The sequence below is a fragment of the Bison bison genome, unplaced genomic scaffold, assembly GCF_000754665.1.
Source record: "Bison bison bison isolate TAMUID 2011002044 unplaced genomic scaffold, Bison_UMD1.0 scf7180017864172, whole genome shotgun sequence".
Lineage (NCBI taxonomy): Eukaryota > Metazoa > Chordata > Mammalia > Artiodactyla > Bovidae > Bison > Bison bison.
In genome coordinates, this window is record NW_011494744.1 from 2507543 (window position 1) to 2527695 (window position 20153).

The window sequence follows — 20153 nt, forward strand, 5'->3', positions numbered from 1 at the left end:
GAACAGAAATTTTGAGAAACTGGGGGATAGGGAAAAGAATCTCAAAATCAGAAATTATTTTACAGACTGTACACTGGGATGATCACTTGATTCTTTTAACATGCTCACTATGCATTTACCTTGTAGGAGGTATGTGTGTATAGTTGGGGAGGGGAGAGACAAGAACAGATTATTAAAAGGGACCTATCTCAGAAGCCACCTGATGTGAAGAGCCGACTCATTAGAAAAGACCCTGATGCTGGGATAGATTGAAGGCAGGAGGAGAAGGGGATGACAGAAAATGAGATAGTTGGATGGCACCACCAACTCAATGGACATGAGTTTGAGCGAGCTCTGGGAGATGGTGAAGGACAGGGAAGCCTGGTGTGCTGGAGTCTATGGGATCGCAAAGAGTCAGACATGACTGAGTGACTAAAAACATCTCAGAAGCACAATATTGATCAAAGAAAGTAAATAGCAAGATAGCATGCATATTTTCACATTTAACAAAAAATAGAAAAATAATATATGTTTTCTATGTATATATGTGTGTGAATTTTAAAAAGTCTGAAAGAATATATGCCAGATGTATGTAGTGGTCTTAGAGAGTTTAAAAAAGGCAGGAGGATTGGCAGTTTTTGCTTTTTCTGTAATACATTGTGTGTGTGTGTGTGTTTGAGAAGAATATATTCATACTTCTAATTATGTAATTAAATATCCATTTAAGAACAGGTAAAGCATATTCATTACCCTTAAACAATGTTTACAGGATAGGACAGGGAATTGAGATAGTTTCAAATAATGTAAACTGCTCAGATAATAAAAGCAGTATGGTAGAAATTCAGAAATGGCTAGTTTTGTGGGTTCTTGCTTATGAGTTGAATGCCCTTAACCTTGAAATATTTTATCCTATGTATGTTGGAGCCCTATGATAAATAGAAACACCTCCTTCAGGAATTCCTCCTCTTTCTTTGATATCGTTTCACAACCCTATTTATCCTTTGCTAGCCCTTTCAGACACCTGTCCTCCTCTTGATTTTTGATCTTGTCTCTGCCCCATTGCTCCCAGCCAAGCTCCCGTTGTTCACGGGACTCATGGCAATTGATCAGTGTAGAGCATTGGAGCGTTACTGGTGTGAACTTGGAAGTCATATATCTGGGTTCACATCCTGATTTCTGACCAGCTTTGTGACTTTGAATAGTTATATAACCATGATTAATTTTATCATGTGGTTCCAGAGCTGCTCTTTTTTTTTTTTTCCAAATGCTCTCTTGCCCCTTGCAGCTTTGACTTTGTATCTCTAGGAGAGGAAGTGTCTGGGGATAAGCCAGAAAGGTTTGGAAAGGGTCCTGGATTTCTCCCCCAAGAAAAAGACAAGTAAATGAAATTGGGCTGGCAGAGGCTTACCTGAGGTTGTCCTGGAGGGTAGATCAAACTTCCTCTTGAATTTAACTAGTTGTCAGTATAACCAGGGTCATTGACCAAGGGCAGGTGAAGGTTAGGTTGCCTGTGTGGGAGAGTGGGATCAAAGAGTCCTCTCTGTGATTGTGTCAGGATTCGGTGGAGGTGGGTGTTTGTGAAAAAGATTTAAGGTGGAGGGAGTAGGAGGAAGTCAGGGAAGCGGTACAGGGAGTCCTGGTTCTGCCTTGTAACCTTGAGCCAGCTGCTTCTGTCTCCAAGATTTAATTGCTTAATTTATAAAATGGGGTAAAAGCTACCTACCTCACAGAGTTGTGAGGGAATACATTTAGCATTTTTAGAGCAGTGTCAGGCACACATTAAGTACTTGGTAAGTGTATTAACATGAAGTCAAGCGAGGGGAAGAAGGAGAGCAGGCCTGATGAACTGCAGACTGAGGGTGGGCTGCCTCTGTGTACATCTAACTGATAACATCTGTCCTTCCTTATCTCTGGAGAAAAGAGTCAGTAATGGGAAACATTATTTATACATGTACTAATACATCCTGATATGTTTGCTTGTTAAAAACAAGCTTTAAAAGGTGTTTTCCCTATTTGTTACTCCCTATACCTGAAAAAGAACTAATGGGAGAAAAAGACTTTATGTGATTATTTGCCATTTGTCACCTCTGTTAAATGATAAATTGTGGTCTGATTTTCTCTGTGCATAATTTCTGATGAATTTCAATTCAGATTTTTTAGTTTTTCTATCTTTTTTGTTCCTGGTTAATCAGTTAATTCAGCAACGTTTACTACTTATAAAACTAAGAAGAGCGAATCGTATGTAAATTGATGAGGCATAGATAGAATTAATTTTAGTGAGAAAGTAAGTCTCTCAGCACTTACTGACATTTGTTCAATTAAGAAGCCGATGCAAATTGCACTGTGCATTTCACTTGTTTCATCTGTTGAGCGCTAATATTCCAATATTAGTACAGATTTCAGTATTAGTACAACAAGGTACAGATGCCTTGTTGTACTTTTCCATCTAGTACTGAAAACAGCCATAAAAAGAGAATTCTTTTCACTGCCATTTTATAAATGTAGATGATCAAGGCTTAGACTTGTTCAGAATGACATGCCAGCAAGTGGCAGAGCCAGAATTTGAAAATCAGATGTCTGATTTCAAAGTCTGTTCTTTCAAAAACTAGGCCACCAACTGCTTCTCTCACCCACAATCAATTAGGAGACTACAAAGCTGACCCTTGTCAAAGTGACCCAGCTTGTTTATTTCTTGCCGCTCTCTCGTCTCTCCCCTCACTTTACTGTCCCATTGTAGTGATCAGATTCATGGGTATAAAGGCTTAACTTGAAGAATCATCCAGTCTGGTGGCTCTCAAATCTAGCCAGTCATAAGAATCACCAGGACATTAATTTCTTTTTTTTAAAAATTGTTAATTTTTGGTTGCTGTGTCTTCATTGCTGTGCATGGGCTTTCTCTAGCTGTGGCAAGTGGGGGCTGCTCTTTGTCGTGGTGCCTGGGCTTCTCGTTGCGGTGGCTTCTCTTGTGGAGCTCAGATTCTAGGCACACAGGCTTCAGTCGTTGTACACTGAACTCAGTAGTTATGGCTCATAGTCTCTAGAGTGCAAGGTCAGTAGTAGTGGCGCGTGGGCTTAGTTGCTCTGCGGCATGTGGAATATTCGAGGACCAGGGATCAAACCCGTGTCCCCTGCATTGGCAGGCAGATTCTTATCCACTGTACCCACCAGCAAAGTTCCATTCATTTCTTTTTAAATTATAATTAAGTTGCTTTTAGCCAGAGCCCAGGAACCTGCATTTTAACCATTCTACATGTGAGTTTAACAATCTGACAGGTTGGGAACAATTTCAGATACGTGACTCCTTCTCCAAATGTCTGCTGCGGTTTTCCCGACAGGCAGTCATCTAATATCCGATAGTCCCCTGACAGAAACTCACTGCCACCTTGCCAGGAAGGTCATTTCATTGGTAATTAGATGCAATGCTATGCTTCTGTAGAACTTTCGTTTACCATTCCATATAGCTTAGATCAACTTCTTTGGACCTATTTTTATACTTCTTAAGTATTGGTTTGGAGGTCAGATCCAGGTTTGAATCTTCTCTGAACCTTACCTTCCTTGTGTAAAATGAATATGTTATCTACCTTGAAGGATCATATGAAGAATTAAATGAAAAAAAAAAAAAAATACACTGTCCTAGCTGGAAAGATTCTAAAATGCCTTCAAACAGCAATTTTTTTTTAATAGTTCCTTTACCTCATCAGCCTTTTTGGAAGTAGTGCCACATCTGCAGGGTTCTAGTTAGAAGTGTGGATACATATAATAGAAGGCTCTTAGACACAATCTGGGATTGTCAGTGCCAGAAATAGTCTGTCCTTTTGACTCCTCCTCCGCATACTTTTTTACTTCTTGCTTTGGACAAAGAATATGATGGTTATTATTTTGGGTACAGATAAACTTGCATTTCTGAAAATTAAGCTTTACTCCATAAATAATTGGAGTTTCCACTGATAACTTGAACCCAAAGCAAAACAAATAATCAGCAGCAAGATTATAAAGGCAAAAGAAGGGACCGTCTTAAATTATATATGGACCAAAATGGAGAACCAAAGAAAGTATTTCATGTCTCTTTCTTATCCATTAGTGCACAACTAACTGCTGAGTGTTAAAAAGGAAAAAAACGGAGTGTAGGCAGGAAAGGGTGGGAGGGCAGCAGTAAAGCAAGAAATGTTGGACTTCCCTGGTGGCTCAGTGGTAAAGAATCAGCTTGTCAATGCAGAAGACACAGGTTTGATCCCTGATTTGGGAAGATCTCCACTAAGATCTACCTCTTGGTGGAGAAACCAAGACCGTACACCACAACTGCTGAGCCTGTACTCTGGAGCTGCAACTGCTGAGCTCACATGCCACAGCTATTGGAGCCCGAGTGCTCTAGAGTCCGTCCTTCTCAAGAGAAGCCACTACAATAAGCCCGTGCACTGCAGCTAGAGAGTAGCCCCCACTCTCTGCAACTAGAGAAGAGCCCATGCAGCAGCAAAGACCTGCTGCTACTGCTGCTGCTGCCAAGTCGCTTCAGTCGTGTCCAACTCTGTGCGACTCCATAGATAGCAGCCCACCAGGCTCTGCTGTCCCTGGGATTATTCTCCAGGCAAGAACACTGGAGTGGGTTGCCATTTCCTTCTCCATTGTGTGAAAGTGAAAAGTGAAAGTGAAGTCGCTCAGTCGCGTCTGACTCATAGCGACCCCATGGACTGCAGCCTACCAGGCTCCTCCATCCATGGGGTTTTCTAGGCAAGAGTACTGGAGTGGGGTGCCGTTGCCTTCTCCGAGCAAAGACCTAGCACAGCCAAAAATGAATAAGTAAATAAAATTGTTAAAAAGCAAAGAAATGATGCATGCTAGCTCTTTGACAGATACAAAGTGAGTAAAAAGAATACTTAACTTATTTCACCATAATCTTCCCAGGTAAGATCCCATTTTGCCAATGAGAATACTAAAGACATCAAGAATAAATGAAGACAAGCCTAATTGCTGGTTAAATGACAGGTCTGGATTTAAGACATGATTTTATAGAATGTGATTTGAAAAAGAACTATACACACACAAATATATGTCTGTTGTTGTTGTTTTTTTTTTTTTTTCCCTTGACTGCACCGCATGGCATGGGGGATCGTAGTTTCCTGGCCAGGGATCGAACCCATTTCTCCTGCATTGTAAACACAGAGTCTTAACCACTGAACTGCTAGGGAAGCCCCTGTATGTTCTTTAAGAAATAGATGTGTCCTAGTTTTCATTGTACTTTTTACATTCCTTTGTTAAAACACCTGTCATACTCTTAATTTAACTGGTTATGTCTCCCTCTACTAATTACTTGCAAACGGACTAGGTTATAACATTAATCTCTGAATCACCAGGGCCTGGCCCTCAGCTTGGGCATTAAAGGTTTGTAAGAATGGAATTTCTCTCTGTAGCGTCTGAAAATATCTATGCCCTCTACCTCATATGTGAATTTAAAAAGACATCTGTGCCCTTCTTAATGTGTGAGTTAAAAACAAGTATTGGATTGGAAGGGGTATTATAAATAATCTAGTTCAATCCTCTCAATAAAGGAATTCTCAATAAAGGAAGAAATTTCAGGCACAGACTGGAGCAGTAGATAATGATGTCCAAAAGCCCCTCGTTGATTGTAGTTGTTCTGGCAATTTTGCTTCTGGTTCTCAGTTTAGGGCTCTTCTTGGGTCCTGCGGCCAAACTTATTGCATTCATTCATTCAGTAACCCTCTGGGTTCCCACTTTATGCTCAGTGCTGAGGAAATGCCACCTTCCTTTCTGCCTCCATGGATAGGTATATGGCTATACTTTCCAGAAACCAGAAAGAAACAGCTTCCCAAGATTTTAATACTTAAGCTGGAAAATGATGACTGTAGCTGAGGTTTTTACCTAGTGTATCCCTTTTTGCTCATCTAGGCAGTCATTTTGTTATTCTGTTGCTCAAAGGGGAGGATAAGTGATCATTTGCAAAGCTGGATAAACTCTTCAGGACCCTGAAAATAATCTCTCATTGCTGTAGTTTGATTTGGTGTGGTTGTTGAGGTTTATGACTGTATTGCTTTTCTTTTAACAAAAGCAAACTAAATCTGTTCTATAGTATTAAGTTAGGCCATGAACCACACTTCCTTTTAGGCTCATACTACTAAAAATAATTTGTAGGTGATGGTCTCCCATGGGCTTAAATGAAACACAGTAGAACAGTTTTTTTCTTCACTTAGTTTGTGTTGGTTCTCTGTTTTCAAAATGTTGTTGAATCTAACATCATGAAAACACACAACCTTGGGTTAAAGGGTTTTTCATGTAGTGTTTTTCAAAAGGTAGTTTTAGTACTTTGGACACATTTTAATTTGTATAAAGTATATCTAATGTATGGAACTTAGTAATAATTATTAAAGATGCCCAATATGATTAATTACATTGAAACTATAGCCTCCTTTTGATTTTTTAGGGAAATGTTTCCATTTGTAGACTGAGCTCTTAGTGTCTTTCTTTAGGGAAAAAAGTCTCTATTCGTTTGAAGAGAACATTCATTTGATAGTAAAGGCAAAGGGTGAAGGGTTGAAGGCAAAGTCGACTCACTCAACTCCTTTTTGAATTTACTTTTTTTAGTTCATTTGAGAGAAAATCTGTCTGAAGTACTGGAGCATATACATTAAAGAATTATTAGGGAAAAGGGTACAATTTAATTAATTATGAAAACATATTAAACTTCATGTTGTCAAGTCATTATTCTTAATGAAAAGAATGACCGTGTTATTAAAACTACCTTGAGTCTTCATTCAAGTCGTTAATCCATGGCAAGAAGCAAATGATATGGTTATTAATTTTATGAAGTAATTTTATGTATTATTTTGTTTTTATTTTTAGGACCGGAGTAGGCCCTATGACACTTTTAACTTGCACTCGTTGGAGAACTCCTTAATGGATATGATCAGGACAGATCATGAGCCTCTGAAAGGTAAACACTACCCTCCCAGTGGCCCACCAATGAGTTTCGCTGATATAATGTGGAGGAATCATTTTGCAGGTTAGGAATATTCATATGTCCATTCCTTGCTTGGTGTTTTAAACAAAAATCAGCTTTTTATTAATTGTGTTTTGTTTTTCTTTTTTGTTTTTGTTTGTTTGCTTCTGTAAAGCATTGTGGAATGTATTTAAAGTTGATTTTTTTTTTTTTTAAACCTGGGTTCAGCTACCTATCATAATCACGGTTGACTGCTTTAATCATAATGTCTGGCAGAAGCATGTGCTGGGTAGCTGAGGTTGTGGTTTATAGCATGAGACCAGAAGCCAAGTTTTCCGGGCTTTGTGTATTTGAAATCCTTGGCCGAATCTGGATTAATTCATTTAAATCCAAGTCTACTACAAGGAAGTATGAGATTTAATCTCCAAAGGCTCTGTCAGAAACTTTATAGAAAAGGGTTTTATTAAAATACAGTCACTTTCCTAGGGTAGGAAGTATCAGTACACAGACTTTAAGAGCAGGTAGTGACACTTTGCATTCTCTAAGGCTAAACACAGGGAAAATGTTTTGAGTTAAATGTAAGGCATAAAGTCCCAAGGTCAGCAATATTAGGATTTCCTATTTTTAGAGCCCATGTAAATTCAGGAGAGGGGGTGATACTACATTCATGATTATAGATAGTTCTTGTTATGGATTATAGGAATTCTTGGGGGCATTATGATATTTTAAAATAGTAAAATAGAATTTTTCTGTGGAAATAGCCATTGTATTTGGGTTGAGAGCCTAACTATCTGAAAACTGGAAGAGTTAGCCACAGGGACACTCATCTTGTGTGAACCCTTATGTCCTCTAGAGTTGTGAGGAATCTGATCCCTTCTGGTTCTCTGCAGGCTCTTATATAGGATATGACTGACTGGGAACGTGATAGTCATTTCCTCACGCCACACCAAAAATCTATTTCATCATTTTCTTGTCACACTCATGATTTTATGCTGCTTTCCTCAATTTCTAGTGAAAAGAAAGTAGTTAACAGGCTGTGAAGAAAATAAAAGATTTTGACAAAAGCTATATTTTAAGGCCTTCAGAAGTAGGAAAAAAACTGCCTCTCATTTTGTCATTGTTATATTTAGTCACTATTACCACATCTTTCTTCAGTAAAGATTAGGTACATGGTAATTTCACTTAGAAGTGAGAATGGTGTTAAAAACACACACACACACAGACACACAATATTCACAGATTATTTTGTGTTTTTAGTATCTTCTAAGGCTACATTTGTCGTCCTTCTCTACCAGAACAGCTGTAAGCCCATCCTGTTATTCTAAAGAAGTCAGCCCTTGTTCTTTATGCGTGTCTGTCTTATCTTGGTCTGTATTCTTCTAGCAATAAAAGATTATGAAAGGATGTTAGATTATGGTCTATAAAATAATTTTCTAGAGTTTTGTGAATATTGATTAAGCAGGAGCTGTCGTGCTTTGTTGAGAGTAGCACTGCTAAAGTGCATGGAGGGTACCTTACTGTGGGACAGGGTAAATAACTTATTCCACTTGTGGTGGCCGCCCCCCTTTTTTACATTTTTAATTGGAGAGTAATTGCTTTACAATGTTGTGTTGGTTTCTGCCATACATCATTGTGAATCAGTCATAACTATACATACATACAAAGATATATATATACATATATATATCCCCTCTCTCTCAAACCTCCCTCCCCCAGCCCCAACGCTGGGGCCCTTTTTTCTTATCTGTCCAGCTACCTCTGCATAAATTTCTCCAGTACACTTACAAATGTGAGGTTTCATCTGTAAAAGGCTTTTGAATTGTACTTTAAGATACAGTATGACCTAAGAAGTTGAAAGGCATTTAATATGTGCATTTTTACAGTCTCAATATGGTTACAGCTTCACAATTCATACCACTCACAGTGATTTCCTGTGAATGATCTGCTTCCCATGGTCAGTTACGTCTCCATGTTATTGTCCCCTAGTTAGGGTGTTTGAACTGCCTGCTTCCTTTTTCCAACTGGGAGACTTTTCCATTTGGTTATAGCACCATATGTTTGATCCTTATTACTTCTAAAAACATAATTATGATGCCAGCATTTTAAGGGAAAGATTTTCAGTAATTTTTTACTTTAAAAGTGGAGCACAGTATAATAACTAAAAGATAATTTAAAAATAAAAGAAATATTGTGATGGTGTATCTTTTTTCCCCTTGCATAATAAACACTCTATTTATCTGGTCTTTATAATTTATTAATAGACCTTAACTTTGGACTCTTAGGTTGTTTTTAGCTTTTTCTCCATTATAGGTAGGCAATGCTGCCATGGATGAATTCTTGCATGTAGTTTTTTCTTTAAGGTAAATTCATAGAGAGGGTCTCTGGGTCAAAAAATGGCAATATCTAGATGAATCAAGCTTTAAGAGAAAGGTGATAGGCTAGGGTACCTATCATGTGACTTCTGTATGAGTCTGTCCAAAAACACTGCTCCTTATCTATCCTTTTCTTCCTCCTGCCATTAATATCCTCTTTTACTTGAAGACTATTTTGAGGGTCTCTAAATTCAAGTTAGAGAGTCATTGGTTTTTTGTGCGCTTATTTGTTTTGGTGTTTTGCTCTGGATTTCAGTTTTCTTTAGAAAAAAATACATTCTCGCTCATTGTAAGACATTCAAATGGTATGTAAAAAGACAAAAGAAAAGTGAAAAAACACCTGAACCTTACTACCTAGAGATAACAGAGATTATTATTAACATTTTCCCAAACATTTTATATTCTCTCTATAGGGTATGAGGTATTTCAACTCAGCCTTTCTGATTTTACAGCCATTCAAACCTGGGTAATAAAGTAAACCTTTTTATCCCTACAGAATTTACTCCTTCTAGCTAGGCTGCAGCTAAATGTTAAAGGCTTTCAAATGCAAGCTGTCAAAATTGTGTCTTTGCCATAGATGCAAGTAGTGATTACTGAAGGATAAGCATTCTGTCATTATAAAAAACTACCTAAAGGAGAAAGAAAAACAATCCTCCTAAGTTTTATTGGCTTTCCAAAATTTTTTATCTGAATAGTGTAAAAAAAATATAATTAGGATATCACATTCCTACAAAATGGAAGTACTTCATGATGTACATAAAGTAAACATGATGAAAATAAGTGCACAGTGATATTTCATTGTATAAATGTTTTCAATAAGAAATCCTTTTATTCAACTTTTCTCTTGAATCGAGGGGGAAAAGGATGAGTGAGGCCTTAGTAGGAAGAGTAGTCCTCTGTCCTCTTTTCTAGTGGACATAGGGAATGCTAACTCTTCTCCTGACTATGAGAATTAGAGGGATTTCTGGCATCAGAGAGTTATGATTAGAGGTAAGGGAAAGGTTCATCCCTGTACCCTCTTGAGTTGCTACCAATGAAGAGGCTTTACCTAGCTACTGGGGAAACCCCTCTGAAAACTCAGGGACATTAGGTTTGATTATTCATACCCTCTCTTGGGATTTTTATTCAAAGAGGACTAAGTGACGTGAGAGAAGAATAATAGGGAAAAACCAACAACCGTGCGCTGGGCAGGGCAGGTGACATTATGAAGTCCCCTCAGCCTGGCTGTTATAGCACAAGCGGGCACCATGGCAAGAAAACAGGATGGAATCACCTTCCTCTCATCCCACTTAGTCTGCATGTTGTGGCAGAGGAGTAAGCTTGGCTGGCTATTTGGGGGTAGTGCCTGATGAAACATTTAGCATTACACAGCCTTACAGAACATTGACTCCATTTCTGAAATGTTGAGGTCACCTTGTTTTAGAAAAAGTGCACCTTCGTTACGTTTAGTTGATTCAGAAAAGTATACGGTCTCTTTACTTACTTGAATTACTGCTCCAGTTCTGTTTTTGTACTACCTCCCTTTGGTCCATATCAGTCCGTCTTGTATAAAAGTTAGCTGATTGCAGAAACTGTTAGGGCACAGGCTCTAAGTTAGCAAGAAGTGATAGTTTCTGTTCTATACAAAAGGGAAGACAATACATAGAAGTTGAGTGATTTTTTTTTTTAAGTAGGTAACTCCCATTAATTTGTCCAGTGATCCTTTTAGTATAGCACTATAATCACCTGAGAGTAAGAAAAAGATTAAGGGTACTTAATCCTGGGTATACCTCTGCAAATTTCTGGCTTTAATTGTTCTAGGGTACAGCCTGAAATGAGAAAATGTAGGCACAAAGGAATTGATAACGTACCAAAAATTATTCACTACTGGTATGCAAAGAAACTAGGATTTGACCTCAGGTTGAACCTCATTTCTTTTGCTTTGTGGTTCTTTGAAACATATTTTTAAGTGTTATAGTACCATACTTTTATAATTTTCCCTTAAAAGGGATTTGAAGCACCATTTTATTGTGTTCTTACCTAATGCATTATTTTATCTTATAGATACTTTTTCTGAAACACTGTCTCTTCAACTTTATTGGGAAAATTGGTAGGAAATAGAATCCAGTAGAATGTGCATTGTCTTATAATGTTTTCTAGAACAGAGCACTCACATTCTGTTACATAAAGGTCTCGAAAGGACTTGACTTTTTAGAACATATGGGAATGATTAGAGAAAGATACAGCAGTTGTTCCCTATCTCATAATGGTATTGCAGAAGTGAAGAGGTGACTTTCATAATCAATTACGAAATAACAAAAATTCCAGATTTTACTTTGGACTTATAGAAGTATAGGTTTAGTTTGACTCTGAAACTTTAAATAACAGTAGAGACAGTTTTTTATAACTAGCATCTTAAATATGAATATGAATTGAGCTTACGAGACTGTGATGTTTACAGTCTGAATAACTGTGTTCTCCAACCCTATTCTCTAACCTTGCTCCCTTCCTCTCCCACCCCCATTTATCAGGCCTTATGCAGTGGGGAAAGTGGGACACAGTCTCAGATTTCCACAGCATCATTTAACTCAGTAAAACCAAGTATGCCTTCCAGTTTTCGAAACCTTATATTTTACACTATACTTAAAAGATAGCTAGCTGACAAGAACAATTTAAAAATAGCAAACCATGGACAGGTGACAAAATGTCACGCTGGCAGCACCAGACTGCATTAACAGAAATCACCAGATGTCACACACTTGATTCTATTTTCACAGCTGATTAAACAGCAGTATTTGTTGGACAAAGGGAAGAAAAAAGAAATGGCCTCATCTGAGTTTGGAGTCAGTTTTTCTTTTGCTTTTGATATTTTCTCTCTCCTTCAAAATCCCAAATAACCATAAAACTTAAGGCATGCAATATATTAAATTTAAAGAATATTATAAAATAAACCTCATTTTAGATAAACCTTTACACGTATATACTCCTAAACTGTCAGACTATAAATCAAAATGCTAACAGAGCTTGTCTTTAGTTGATGATCTTGTTTTTTTTCACTTTTCTGTATTGTGTGTTTTCTCCAATGAAAATGTATTTTATAATCTGGACATTAATTTTTGAAGAGGTAGAGAAAGTAGCTTAAAGAAGCCATAAACAGTTCACTAGAAAGGATTTGCATATTGTTGGGAAAAAATTATAGATTACATTTAAGTAATTGATTATGATGGATTTGACACTGAACTGGAGTTTCTCATAAAATCTTTAGTGGATGATCTTGATCTAGAGATCATTAAAGTGACCTCGAATTGGCCAACAGTAGTAGGAAGGATACCAGGAAGGGCAAAAATTTTCTTCTTTTCAGCAAGTAGTGATACTTTTATTTACAAAACATTGCCTAAGGCTCTTGTTTTGCTACATCTTTAGAAAGATTGAATTGGAAGTAATCAGTGTAGAGGATGATAATTAGACTCAAACTACAGATTTTCCTTTCAGCTTCATCTTTCCAGGCTGAAAAGTTTTAAGACCTGATGGAAAGAGTATAAAAAGGATCCAACTTCTGGAGGACTACAGAGAGGGGTGCCCCTTAATGTTAGGGAACATAAGGAGTTCCAGAAACATAAAAACTATTGTTTGATGTAGTAGTAATAAACTACCAATTCTTTACCATAAATGATTGTAGCACAAGAAATAGAAGTTGAATGAGCTAAATCCGGGCTTGCTTGGTTTTCTTCATAGCCCTTTATAGTTATGAAAACATTTAGGGAACATCCCTACTTTATGGGGAACATACCATTATCTGAATATTCCTAGGTCAGAGATTGAGAGACTGTCTCAAATGCACCCTTTTCTTAAATTCTGATTGGCAGTGTTTGGATTTTTTTAGGGCAGATTTTTCAGTGACTGGTTGTTTGTTAAGTTTGAATACCTCAGAATATGATAAGTAAATCATATCCACCTCCTTTTCCCCAAATAATTAATACATCTTCCACTCTTAAACCCCTGAGGCTATTAGTTAAAACATTTGATTCAGCCTTGGCATCTTATAGACCAGAGAGTAAATATTTTAGGCCTATGGGCCATATGGTTTCTGTTGCACATTATTCTTTGTTTTTTAAATTTTGTGTTTGTTTTTACAACTCTTTATAAAAATGATTCTTCGCTTGACAGCATACAGCATACAAAAACAAGCATCTGGTCCCCGGTTACTGTAAGGACAAAGGTCTGGACATAAGTATTATGTCCAAGGTCATCTAACTAGTTAGTGATAGGGGCAGCACAGGAACCCTAAATTTTTTGGCCAGTAATTGTTCCCCACTATATGTTACGTAAATTTACATCTTTCTTCTGCTCGCCATTCTGATCATTATGTTGCATTTTGAGCTGCTTTGAAATGTTTGTCTTTGAATTCTCTCTAAGCTTCAAGGTTATATACTTCTTTGAATTCATTATTTTGCTGCTTGAATTTGAAGGGCAGTGTAAATTGTTTAAATAAAATGTGTAATCCAGGGAGTTGGCATGTTTAAATTGGAATGCGGGAGATGCGTTAAAATTTCCTATTATAATGGAAGCTTCTTTTTTGTTTTGGTTTATTTTATTTGTTGCTATTGAGACTTTGGCTTTGTTTTAAGATTTTTCATGTGTATGTTTTATGACTTGATTTAAAACTGCTGTAACTGCTGTGGCCTTTGATAGCATTGTTTATAGTTTAATCTGTTTTAGTTTTTTGTAATGTTCATATTGTGCAATATATTTGTGATTATATTTAAACATTCTTTTCTTTGTGCTTAAAACAAAATTGTTTTATTTTTTAGGACGCATGGGAATAAATTTCCATCATCCAGGAACAGATAATATTATGGCACTTAACAGTAAGTCTCCATATGAAATATTCTGTAAAATTAGCAATCGACAGCATGTAATTTCCACTTTCTCAGTTGTTCATTACATTTCAGCCTGCCACTGACTGCAGTGAAGACCATTGTTTTATACCAGTGGCTTTCAGAGTATGTTCTCAAAGTGTGATCAGTGGACCATCAACATCAGCATCATTTCGGAACTTAGTAAATATGCAAAATCTCAGTCCCCACTGCAGATCTTCAAAATCAGAAACTTTAAGGATGAGGCCCAGAAATCTGTGTATTACTAAGTTCTGTAGGTGATTCTGATGCAGGCTAAAGTTTGAGAACTGCTACTGTATACAAGGGACTGAAAAATTACAGTCCTGGGAGCCACATCTGGCCCCCTGCCTGTTTTTGTAAATGATTTCATTGAAACAGCCACACCCATTCATTTATGGATTGTCTATGGCTACTAGTGTTCTACAATGGCAGAACCAAAACTACACTAAACTATTGTCTGGCCCTTTACGGAGAACTTTGCTGACCTCTGCTGTGTACTGTTGCAGTGGGGGAAGGAAGGAGGGCAGGACGAAGGTGGGAGATGAAAGGAGAGAGGGACTGGGCTAGACAGTATGAATAAATAGATCAACTTATTGTAACTCAGAATTTTCTCATTGTGGTAGATAGCCAACTGGAATTCAAACTGGCCACCTGGAGTCCCCCATTAGTGGACTTTGCATAGGAATGGTCAGTAGCTTTGCTGCTTAGTGATAGTTTTGTCAGTATAGTTGTTGGATTGAGCTCTGGAACCTCAGAGCCTCATTAGCCAGAAAGTCGTTGTATTAAATAATACTGCAAGAAATACCTGGCTGGCATCCACTCTCCTTCCTAGTGCCTATGGACCTAAAAGCTTTGCAGAAGAACAGTCCCTAAATGGAAATTGTCCCTTGTCCAAAGGACAATACAAGCCATTGAATCCCTCAGGATATAAGTTTTCTTTTCCATCAAATGAGTGATATCAGGTTGTCTCCTCTCATCCTCCCTGACATACAAGCTGACTCTCAACACACAAGGAGGACATACTGGATCAATCTACTGTTGTCTACAACATTACCTCTTCTCTTCTTGCTTGAGTAAGGATGGTGAAATGCCATTGGTGTTCCTTAGAGCATATTTAGGTTATCTCTAAAATATATATTCCATATTTCTCTTGGTTCTGACATGTAGCCTGCCTTCCAAGGAGCACTGCTGAGAACCACTGGCATTATTTGATAAGGCGGTCCTAATTCGTTCCATGCATTTGTTCTAAATAGCTACTATCTCCTCTTTTCAGGGGTCTTGAAAACAATGAAAATTCCAGGCTATCCCCCTCTATTTTTTAATTTCTAGAAGAAAGGTCACTTTACAGTTAGATTCTGCTACCTCTAACTTTTTTCCTAAAAGTAGGTATTTTAGGGTGAGGATTAATAAACATGCTTAGCTTGCTGAACTACAGCAATTTTGTGAACCTTTGTGAGAGCGCTTCAGTTAGAGGATGGGATTTAGAATTGAATGTAAAGGGAAAGAACAGTATGATAGTGTATCTGCTTGAGGGAATACGTGTGTATTTTAGAAAAGACCTAATTTGCCACGGTATAAGTCTTCTTCTGCAAGAGGGAGAGGATATAATTTATGATTTTCTGTGTAAAAAATGAAGCTAAAGGACACTTTTCTTTTTAAAAGGTTTTGATTCTGTTTGATTTGATTCTGTTTAATCTCTGCTTTTAAACAAGAGATTTCATTTCTGTTCTTTCCACTTTGTACATGTTGTCTAAATCCCCCGTTTAGCCTTGAAATTTCCTCATCTCTAAGAGAAGAAGACTGAATTAGGTCATCTTAATGATTGCTTTCAGAATGAAGATTCTGTGATGCTGTAATATTTTTTAAAGTACCAAAAGGGTCATTTTGTCAATATCTGTATCAAATGTTGATGAATTATGCATATTTACAACATTATGGCAGATACCAGAGCACATCCATCTTCAAATGACTATGGGTACTGCCCTGTAGGCTCCTGAGAGTAAACCATAAGCACAAGCAGGGTTTGACGTTTGCATTACTCACTGTCAGTGTGCTTTCAAAGTTGACTTCAACTTGAAATGATCAGAATAAACAAAATATTCTCCTTGGTAGATACTTATGGGGTCTATAGGTTTTGACAGATTTGCTGTGATAAACCTTTTTTTCCCTTGTATAGTTGGACCCAGCCCACCTGGTAACTTGTATATAAGATGCACAAACACACCTGTGTATTTTTTGTCTTCCCTTTTATGCCTACAATTTGTCAGCCTGGCAGTTACTGTCCTGTGACTGGTCTGTACTTATTTTCCCTCAGCCTTCATGTAGATGAGGTCACAAATCACATTGAGATGAGGTCACAGATCAGTAAATCTTTATTAATTCAGAATTTGTGATTATTCAAAGAGGCTGGGTTGAAGTTGAACTATATTTTCAGGCCAGAAGGGACTGGCTAAGAAAATTAAAGAGAGTTTAATCAATGGTTAAACTTTTTAAAAAAGGAAATGTGAGTCAGTGGTAGTGTTTTTTTATTACCCCTTTTTGCTATGCAAAATTGATGCTTCCCAGCTCTGTTCATAATGCTGCCATTTGCTATATCTTCAGAAAATCTCCCATTCTTTTACTTTCCTAATCTTGCTCAAACCCAACACTCTCCTGAAAGTACCATGTTGTCAGGTTTCCTGACTTGAGGAGACAGAGAGAGGTGTCCTGGTGAGCATTTTCATATCTCATTTCCACTCCCCAGCTTTTAATAGGCCAGTGTCCCATTTGGGGGATATTCCTAGTGCATGTTTTCCAGCTATACCTTCCTCTCAGAATCACCACTGCCAGTGCCATCTAGAAGCCAGAAAATGGAGCTTGGGAGAAGAGGGTAGCTATAGAAAACAGTAGACCGGTTAGACATTTAGAGTGTGGAAAGACTGGCAATATTTGTGGAATGCCAGAGAGTCTCCTGAGTTTTCCTATTTAAGACCATGAGTCAGGACTTCCCTGGTGGTCTGGTGGTTAAGAATCCACCTTATAATGCAGGGGATGCAAGTTCGAACCCTGGTCAGGGAACCAAGATCCCACATGATGCAGGGTAACTGAGCCCATGCCCATGTGACACAACTAGAGAGCCTGTGTGCCACAACCAAGACCCAGTGCAGCCAAGAAAATAAATAAATACATATTAAAACAAACAAACAATGAATCTAGTAAGAATTAGCAGACCAACCACTGGGGAGGAAACATAAGAGACACATCTAAATTTTGGCTGGTCCCCAAAATAATAGTCCTCAACTATCAGAGAAGTAACTACAGAAGCAGAGATGGGAAGATTCTGATCCATCAGTAAGTTCTGCCACTTGTCTGCTATTTCCAAAATGTAGTTAGTTTTGAAACAATATGCCCCTGCCTTTTAAGCTGTTCATGTATTTTTTTTCTTAGTTTTTTAATAATTCTCTCTTTTCATCCTCTTTGCCCTTACACCAAAAACACGAGAAGTTTGCATAATGTAGTTTTATTTTTCCTTCTTTAGAAGGAAGGAGACTACTGAAAGTACTTCCAGCTATATATGTAGTAGTTCTATTAGCCATATTTTTTTCTAACACTTAACTGTAGCTTGTGTGTTTTCTTTGGTGTGTTTGTGTGTGTGTGTGTGTGATTACACCCTAGGTATAGAGTTGAGTTTAGCAGTTATGGATTTATAGGGGATTGATACCTGCCTTGATGCTTTTTCCTGTGTTATGATGATCCTCAGAAAAGGATATTGGTGCCTTCATCATCAGTCAAATGAATCAAAGTTATGTTCAAATTAAGGTTCAAAACCAGAATGCCAGGTGCTGTGATTTACTCTAGGAAAATCACTGCAGATCACTGCCAAGTATATCCCTTTGTTCCTTTTGACTGGTCAGCTCCTCTTCTTTCAGGTAGAGAACCAGCTTGGAAAAACAGTGAAATACCAGAAAGATGCCAGATGAGTACATTAGAAACGGGAAATAGTATGGCTTGGTGGTGGTTTAGTCAGTCAGTCATGTTTGACTCTTGAGACCCAATGGACTGTAGCCTGCCAGGCTCCTCTGTCCATGGCATTCTCCAGGCAAGAATACTGGAATGCATTGCCCCTTCCTTCTCTATAGTATGGCTTAAGGGACAGTATCACTCAGCTTCAAGGAGGTACCTTCCAAGCAGGGTAGGAGGCTTGTGAAACATGGAGATGGAACAATAAATTAGCATAGTCAAGAAAAACATTGTCTAGAATCAGACAGATCTGGTCCCACCTTCTATAAGCTATGTGACTTTGGGGCCACATAGCTTCTTACCTTCTGGCCTCTGGTTTCTTCACCTGTAAAATGGAGATCATGATCACTAGAGTGGCTGTATATAAATCTTTTAAAGTTTAGCATAGCTGCCTTGTAGGTAATGCTCTGGTGAACTGCTGTTGTGATTGCTTGCATCAGCTTTATGGCTGCCCCTTAGGATTTCCTTTTCTTTGCATGTTAGACTTCCAGAACATATCTTACATTGGTTGTACTTAGATGTTTTCCTAATGGAATTTAAGGCAGCACACCTACAAGTCACTCACAGGCTAGAGTGGCTGTCCTGGGGTGCACTACATCTCTTTTTGTGTGAATCTTTTTTTCTGCATGAAATGCTACCTGCCTCTGTCCCCTGACCGAAACATGCACCTTCCTTGGGGCTTAGAGTTGCTATATCTTTCATGATGTTTGGCACTTTCAAAGGTGCTATACAGTGATATTTGGCATGTAAAATGGGATAGCTATTTTAGACAGCAGTTTGGCAGTTTCTTAAAAAGTTAAACATAACACACCTACCATAGAATGCAGCAGTTCTATCTTAGAATTGACTGATGTCCACAGAAAGGCATGTATGTGAATGTTTAAAGTAGGATTATTCTTAATAGCCAAAATTAAAAATAATGCATATGTCCCTCAACTGGAGAATGGATAAACAAATTGTGGTATATTCACACAGTAGAGTTTTATTTAGCAATAAAGAGGAACAAATTATTGATTCATTCAGCAACATGAATGACTCAAAATAGGCTGAATTTTAAAAACTAGAATAATGTTACATTCTAGAACGTGAACACTAATCTATGGTGAGAGAAAATACAGCAGCTTTAAGAATATTTTGAAGTAATATCATCCCCCTTTTTTCAGAGAACAAAACTGAGGACTTAGATCTTAGAGGAGTCATATGATAGGGATGGCTCCTGGTTGGCAAGTATATGAATCTCCTACGTTATCTCTTTAGTTAAACCAACAAGAAGACAGTTATGATACTCTGAGTACCTCAGTATTTTTGTGAGATTTAGATGACGTTAGGCACATGTACAAATAAGGTTTTAATATTGCTTCGTTTGGAAAGTAGAGGGCATAGTTTTATTTAGAGTAGAGGGCTTTTTTTTTAAGACAATAGCTCTGTAATGTAACATAGGTTCAGTTTTATCTAAATTAAAATTTTTCATGCCATTCATTGTTTGATGTTTCTCACCTCGTGACTAGAGTCTGTTCGCGGTTTTAAGAGGTGAATAAGAAATTTGAAGTGTCGCTTCCCTTCTGACAGGGAGAAATCATTGTTTGCCATCACTCTTCCTTATCAAACTTTTGAAAACACTGATAAATTGAGTCATCCCATAATAAAACCTTGGATGTTTGAAGAACTAAATTAATATATTTACAAAAAAAACAAAACATTGATCTGCTTGAGAAACTCTGAGGTCATTTATAGCTAATACGTTACACAGCTGACGCACCAAGAAACCTGGAGCTTAAGATTATGCTGCCTTCCACTTTGTCCTCGTTAGTAATGCCTTGAAAATATTTTTGAAGACTCTGCCTCTATTTCTACTTGAACTGAGGGCTGCCAGCGCATTTGTTGAATCAGAAGGGCAATGTAAAAGGGTTTTGGTATGAACTTTTTGCCAGGCAGACTCCTCTTCCCCCTCCCTTTCGTTCTCTGTTGGGAGTG

General features: G+C 37.8%; 1 protein-coding gene across 1 annotated transcript in view; it reads left to right on the forward strand.

Annotated features, from left to right (window-relative positions):
• The window catches only part of CPEB3 (cytoplasmic polyadenylation element binding protein 3), a 158330-nt gene that overhangs the window by 31563 nt on the left and 106614 nt on the right, over positions 1-20153 (forward strand). The window contains 2 exon segments of the mRNA XM_010842220.1: positions 6835-6994; positions 14094-14150. Of these exon segments, the coding sequence (XP_010840522.1) occupies positions 6835-6994; positions 14094-14150 (217 nt within the window).